Source organism: Chiloscyllium plagiosum, chromosome 38 (assembly GCF_004010195.1).
Source record: "Chiloscyllium plagiosum isolate BGI_BamShark_2017 chromosome 38, ASM401019v2, whole genome shotgun sequence".
NCBI lineage: Eukaryota > Metazoa > Chordata > Chondrichthyes > Orectolobiformes > Hemiscylliidae > Chiloscyllium > Chiloscyllium plagiosum.
The window spans coordinates 5687121-5694718 of NC_057747.1; the positions used below are offsets into that span (position 1 = coordinate 5687121).

General features: G+C 41.5%; 1 protein-coding gene across 4 annotated transcripts in view; it reads left to right on the forward strand.

Moving 5' to 3' along the window:
• opn4a (opsin 4a (melanopsin)) overlaps positions 1–7598 on the forward strand; it is a 72229-nt gene that overhangs the window by 57967 nt on the left and 6664 nt on the right. For 2 of the 4 annotated variants that reach the window (XM_043678707.1, XM_043678710.1), the window contains exons 9-10: positions 2010–2162; positions 3851–3922. In XM_043678707.1, the coding sequence (XP_043534642.1) occupies positions 2010–2162; positions 3851–3922 (225 nt within the window). Of the gene's footprint in view, positions 1–2009; positions 2163–3850; positions 3947–7598 lie in introns of all 4 variants that reach the window. The other 2 variants (XM_043678709.1, XM_043678708.1) reach the window with 2 other exon arrangements.

The window sequence follows — 7598 nt, forward strand, 5'->3', positions numbered from 1 at the left end:
CCCTCATATATCTTCCAAACATGCCAACTTCACACCCACCATTCCCAGTCTCCAGCTATCTCAAGCAATTCCTCTATAGCTGGCCCATTACTCAGACACAACATCAGAGAATCACCATTATGCTTTTCCTTCTCTTGCAGGACAAGCGGGCATGAAATGGAAGAGATCAGACAGAAGCAATAGGGGACATAACTATCTGAGGTCCATACTTCATACTTGTCAACAGCATGCAATAAACTTTAGATCCAGTTTTCACTTCATGTGCTAGCCTTTTATTAACTTGCTAAGCAATCACACATTGACATAACACCAGTTGCTTTGTGAGATCTCACAATCAAGAGCTTACTGCTATCTGATAACTCTGGTAATGAATTGTCTGCACATCATCCCATGACCAGCCAGCTCACACCTCCTAACTGCAGTCATGATATCCTTGAGGGCGATGGCTTCCTACCATCTATGACCCCAGATTTTGGCAACACCTTAAATTGGGTCATTCAGGTGGGTTATCAATCTCAGCCTGGCTCGGCTATATTCCTTGTGTGTGGTCCTGTCATGCCTTCAGCAAGAAGTGGCTCGAGGTGCATGCCAGCAGTAGATGTGATTGCTGTGTTGAGGTACAAAGCCATTCATGACCACCAGGCAGTCTTGCGTCTGGGTCAGCAGTCCTAAACAGGGTCTCTGGGGGTCAACCAGGGCCTCAATGACCTCCATGGAAATGGCTGATGGTGGTTTCAATCAGAATTCTCCTTTTCAGATCTGAGCTTGCATGTAGTCTTCCTGCATATAGTTTAAAGCAAGGATACATACATGACCACCTCCTTGTTGAATCACCTCAAGCGTTGCTGCTTTGTGAGGGATGATCTGTGCACATTCTAAAGAGCTGTGTGTAGTCTAAGAAACTGTGAACAGTCTAAATATTTGTGTGTACCATCTATAAACCTGTGAACAGTCTAAAATCCATGTGTACTGTCTATAAACCTGTGAACAATCTAAAAATCTGTGTGTACTGTCTATAAACCTGTGAACAGCCTAAAAACCTGTGTGTACTGTCTGAAAACCTGTAGTGGCCAGGGCTTTCTGTGGACAGTCAGAGGCATTGACACAACACTGAGCTTATCTCTTCAACAATTGTGTGACCAAATTGTCTGTCTTTGCTGTTTGCCAAGAGACGTCCAAAACCAAGCTGCTGTACCTTCATGACCTTCGCCACGTCAGTAGCTAAAGCTAGCTCTTTAAATGACTGTATGGTGTGGGAATCCTCATGCAGCCTGGTGCACATTTGGTCCTGGTTGATTAGGGCAAAACAGAGCATTCCATGCTTGAAAAATGTGTGTCTAATTTATCTCCCAACTGATTGATGTTACAATCTGCCTTCTCCTAAAACCATTCAAGTACATACACTCTCCCCAACACCAGATATGACCAGCAGTACAAACTGAATAATTTTATGCCTTTGGGGATTTCATTACAATTGCACCAATCGCGCCTTGAAGCCTAATTTACTGTTCTTTATTTTTTCATGGGATGTGGACATCTCTGGTAAGGCCTACATTTGATGTCCGTACCTAATTACTTTGAACTGAGTGGTTTCCTTGGCCATTTCAAGGGGGCAATTAAGAGTCACCTACATTGCTGTGGGTCTGGAGCGATGTGTAGGCCAGACCAGGTAAGGATGGCCGATTTCCCTCCCTAAAGGTCATTAATGAATTAAATTAGTTTTCCTAAAAAACAAAAATCAGTGACAGCTTCCTGGTCCTCATTGCTGGGACGAGCTTCATATTCCAGATTTATTGATTGAATATAAACTCCACCACATACCACAGGGGATCTGCACCCCTATCCACAGGATGTGGGTTGCTGGGTTATTGGTCGAGTAATATTACTTCTACAAAATCATTATTTGTCGCTTTAAGTGATGCGAAGAGAAAACTGGTTCAAAGATTATCAGTGTCTCTGTATTCAGGGTATTAAACAATCCTTAACTTTTATCTACCTTCCCATTCTAGGGCTGGACTGACAATGAGGTTGACATTTCCATTGTAAATTCGAGACCTGTCAGCAGAACCGTTTCCTGTGAATTCAGCAAAGATACAACTGAGCAAAGTGACACCAAGGAGAAATCGAAATTGAAAAACAATGACTCGGGTATCTTTGAGAAGGTAATTGCTCACTTCAAATAGCAGCAACTAAGCAAAATGACGTAAGCTATGAGATCTTTGGGAAAGGTTCCGACATGGACTTACTGAGTGAAATTGGTGTCTGTCAGAAGCATCAGCCAGACTGAGTGAATCAACAGTAGATCTTTGACCATACCCTCTTCTTTCCACCAAAGATTATAAAATGAGGATATATTTCAACTATTTTTTATGGACTTCAGTCCTCTTCTCCCTGACACTTATATTGGTTTGAATTTTTAAAAATTCTTTTATTATTCATTCATGGAATGTGAGTGTCCCCGGCTGGGCCAGCATTTATTGTCCATCCCTTGAGATGGTGGTGGTGAGCTGCCTTCTTGAATCACTGCAGTCCATATGATGCAGGGACATACACAGTCAGGTTGGGAAGGGACTTCCAGGATTTTGAGCCAGCAATGCAGAAGGAACAGCAGTATGTTTCCAAGTCAGAGGGGAGTTCACAGTGGGTGGTTTTCCCATGTATCTGCAGCCTTCTCTCTTCTAGATGATAGGGGTCAGGGGTTTGGAAGATGCTGTTGAATGTTCAGTGTTGACAATATTTTCATATCAATGAAAAACAGATGTGGGTGTGATGAGTAGTTGAATCAGCTATTGATTAGTTGCAAGCCTTTCTTGTGCTATTGCCAAAGACCAATTCCACCCCTGTTGCGTGGCGCATAACTGGGCAATTTAGACTTTCCCGAGTGGTGTGACACAGACAATATCCAATCAGCGAACCAATCCACATCACTCCCAATTTTCAGGAACAGTACACAATAGGCAGCTGACCCTATGGATTACTTCACACTATTGGTCAAGGCCTAAATGATGCCCTAAGCATGAAACCTGAAAGGAAGCATCTTATAGAGATTTGGAATCTCAATAAACAATGCAAGAAACTGGAATACTAGGTGTAGGAATTACCTCTGTGGAAAAGTACATTTTATCTTTGGATCTGTGCCAAAAGCTTAGCGAGCCCTGAAATTTCACAGGGATTCTGCCAGTTTTCTGCCTTAATTCTGGCAGTGGGTATCATGGGAAACAGGAGAATGTAACGTTTGTACCAGAGCCAGGTGGCTTTGATGTGGGGTCTCACATTCCAACCCAAATCAGTCAGTCAGTCAGGCAAACTGGACTGTTCACATAGATGTCATGGAAGTTTAACTAACTGAGTTCACTTCTCTGGATCATGCTGTATGTCTTCAAGAAGAAATGGAGAGACATCCTGAGAATCGAATGGGAGAGTTTCTTATTGTCAAGTAAATAATTGGGAAGTAGAAGGAAAGGTGAAAGGGGAAGATTTTGCATCTTAAACAGAACCCCAGCACATTTACCATCAGGCTTTTTCTGCTTTTTCGGAACATATGAAATAAAGGTCTCAGAATAAATTGCCAGATGACTAGTTTCAACTGCTGAGTGTCATGACAGCTCAAGATAGAACAGAGGAAAGCAAAAGCCAAGCTAAGACTGGAATATACAGTGCAGAAGCAATGATAGCTAACAACATAAGTTTAGCAGAAAAAAAATAAGGTGTTGGACTGAAAGAAAGATATAGCATGGCATTGGAATGAAGATTTATAGTAGTTTCTTAGGGAAGAAAGGATCTGGAATTTCTTATGATTCATGAAGACAATATTTGCTCATTTCCACAATCTGAATTGCTTTCATTTCAGACATCGTTTAACATGACAAACATCTCGATGATTGAAGGGAGTCCTAGGAGTGATGGGGGACTCACTGCCAAGGTAGATACCAGCATATTCCATTAGGCAAGTGAGCAAAACATGAGTGTTCCAACAACAAAGGAGTTCCATTGCTTGGTCAGACTTCAGTATATATGTTGGTCAAACTTCAGTATATATGTTGGTCAGGCTTCAGTATATATGTTGGTTAGACGTCAGCATATATGTTGGTTAGATATCAGTATGTGTTGCTTTAACTTTGTGGTCATTTATTTCAAAATTGGACTGAAAGTCTTACTTTCACTCTACAAAATGCAATCTACACAATGGATACACAACCTGTGACATCTCGGTGTGCCAAATGAGGGGAAATTACTGTTCTGCACAAGCTGGTTTCTTTAAATATCCCTCTAATTTTCACTGATTGAGACAAAGATCATTGTGTATGTATCACTGCTGTGTTCAAACCATTGATATACTTGCTATAACCAATATCGTGAATTTTGTATGATACTTAAGTGTTTGCATCACATAAACTCAGTCACTAACACACATGGACACTTTTTGTATACTACTGCACACTTTGCTACACTTACAAGTACAGGTTAAAATTATAACAGCAAGCTACATTTCATGTCAGAGATTCTTTGGCATGTAATAGAACATAGAACATAGAACATAGAACAATACAGCACAGAACAGGCCCTTCGGCCCACGATGTTGTGCCGAACTTCTAACCTAGATTAAGTACCCATCCATGTACCTACCCAAATGCCGCTTAAAGGTCGCCAATGACTCCGACTCTACCACTCCCACGGGCAGCGCATTCCATGCCCCCACCACTCTCTGGGTAAAGAACCCAAATTGTAGCTATTTAAAACAGTGGCTTTATTAGCATCCGAAAGGGTAGCAGTTAAGCATCACGGTCACGTGGGGTTAACGGTAATACAGATCCGATGATTCAATCATTTCCTGGTACATGCTAAGCATGCAGATACACAGATGCTGAAATTCTTTTGCCTGGCAGGTAAATGACAATGTTAAATGTCATCACTGCTGAGCTTACCATGCTGGCTATAATCATTGGGTAAAGATCTAATGGCCCAGCATTCTAAAAAGTTTTCTTTGCTCATTTGTGAGGTGTGAATGTCATTGGCCAGGTCCTTTATTGGAGGAGAAAGTGAGGTCTGCAGATGCTGGAGATCAAAGTTGAAACTTTATTGCTGGAACAGCACAGCAGGGATGCTGCCTGACTTGCTGTGCTGTTCCAGCAATAAAGTTTCAACTTTGATCTCCAGCATCTGCAGACCTCACTTTCTCCTCCAATAAAGGACCTGGCCAATGACATTCACACCTCACAAATGAGCAAAGAAAACTTTTTAGAATGCTGGGCCATTAGATCTTTACCCAATGATTATAGCCAGCATGGTAAGCTCAGCAGTGATGACATTTAACATTGTCATTTACCTGCCAGGCAAAAGAATTTCAGCATCTGTGTATCTGCATGCTTAGCATGTACCAGGAAATGATTGAATCATCGGATCTGTATTACCGTTAACCCCACGTGACCGTGATGCTTAACTGCTACCCTTTCGGATGCTAATAAAGCCACTGTTTTAAATAGCTACAATTACCTGGATTTGCCTATTTATAACAGGCAGAGTAGCAGAGGACAGTTATAATTGGTCAGGTACTGGCTTTATGTGCAGCTCAGATTATTCTGTCATTAACAGATAGTAATACAGTACGTGCCATGAGTCAGACATGTACTGCAATATTGTCAGTACCTAGACAAGCAAGATGAATAAACTGGCTCCATCTGCCACTCCTCAGCCCAGCTCTGCATCATATCTAAGTCCCTCTGCAGCCGACAACAGCCCTCCTCACTGTCCACAACTCCACCTATCTTCGTATCATCTGCAAAATCTTTGAGAGGTTTTGCACAGGTTCCAGCCTCTGAGAGTCTGGGATAAAGAACAACAGAGAAGGGTAGAAGAGGGGGCAAGGGATTAAATGACAGAAATGTTGGTGGTGCAATCTACACAATGAATACACACCCTGTGACATCTTGGTGTGCCAACTGAGGGGACATTACTGTTCTGCACACGCTGGTTTCTTTAAATATCCCTCGAACACTGATGGTGAAAATAAAATATTTACAACTGCATTGTTTATTCTTCTGTTGAATGCTTTGGAACTTTTAAATCACAACATGCTCAAATGGGTGATGGTGCTAAAATGGTACTTTGAGTCATTAACAGCTGGTGTCATGGGATTTGTGCAAATGTTACTAGTTGATTATTCATAAGAAAACCACAGGTGGTAATTCTTCATTAATACCAACAGAGAAATATAACACACATAAGTGGCAAGTTATTAATCCAGAAACTTGTGTTTTGGATATTCACTGACAAATATTATCTGGGTGACATTCCTCTGTTCAATATCTTACATTGAACTGAGTCCAATTATTTATATCGATTAGCCACTACAGAGCATGTTCAGGGGCTTGTGCATCTGTGATGTAGGAGTGATAATGCAGACCACTTTGAAGTGCACCAAGCCGTCCAATGTAACTTACTGTGTCTTGGAAAATCCCAGGCAATGACATAAAACAGAGCTATACTACTTGCTGCTGTTAGATTTTGGTGCTTGTCTCTGTCCCAGTGTTATGTTCAGTAGACATCCAACTGGTACAGTGAAGATTACAGGCAGACTTTTTAACTACATTCAATTTGATATTCACACCTAGAGATTTGTAATGTGACTTTCAGAACTTGGAACAGAAACAAGAACTGGGAATTTGGGAATCAGCAGCAGTTTTGGATGTCACTATTTTAAAATGATGGCATTTTTTAATATTTCAGTTTTGGAATGTGAGCATCAGTGGTATATTATTGCCCTCAAGAAGGCAATAATGGAGTCCCCTCTTCAACTTCTGCAGCCAGATTGGTGAATCGGTTAGACACAAATTGACTCAACAACATTGAAAGAACAGTGAAACCTCTCCAAGTAGTTGTAGGGGGGGTGACTTGGAAGGATGCCTCAGGGGTGTTCCTGCTGTCCCTGTCCTTGTAGGTGTAGATATTGAGACGTTGTTGTCTCTGCGTGAGAAAATTAGATCACAGGCTCAATCTCAGGATGACGTGCTCAGTCGTTTAGGACCAAAATGAGGATAAAATAGTCATCATTTCAGAGTTTGTGAATCTTTGGAATGCTCTACCCCAAAGCTGTGAATGTTCTATCCTTTTGTGAATGCCCTATTATTGAGCATATTTAAGATATACAGATTTTTGGTCTCTCGGTGAACCAAGAAATAGTGGAAGTGGTGAGAAAGTGATTACAAGAAGATTAGCCATGTATTGAATATTGAAAGCAGGCATTTGGGGCCAAATGGCATACTCTTGCACCTCTTAGACAATGACCCAGGTGGGTATTATTGCCAAACTATTCATCCAGAAATGCAGGAAATTTTCTGGGGACCAGCAGACAGTGGAATTTGAATTCCATAATAATCTTGGAAACAAGAGTCTGATGATGATCAGGTAGCCATTGCCAATTGTCAGGATTAGGGATAACCCAAAGGCTTTCTATAGGTATGTCAGGAATAAAAGAATGACTAGGGTAGGAATAGGTCCAGTCAAGGATAGTAGTGGGAAGTTGCGTGTGGAGGCTGAGGAGATTGGGGAGACACTGAATGAATACTTTTCGTCAGTATTCACTCAGGAACAGGACATTG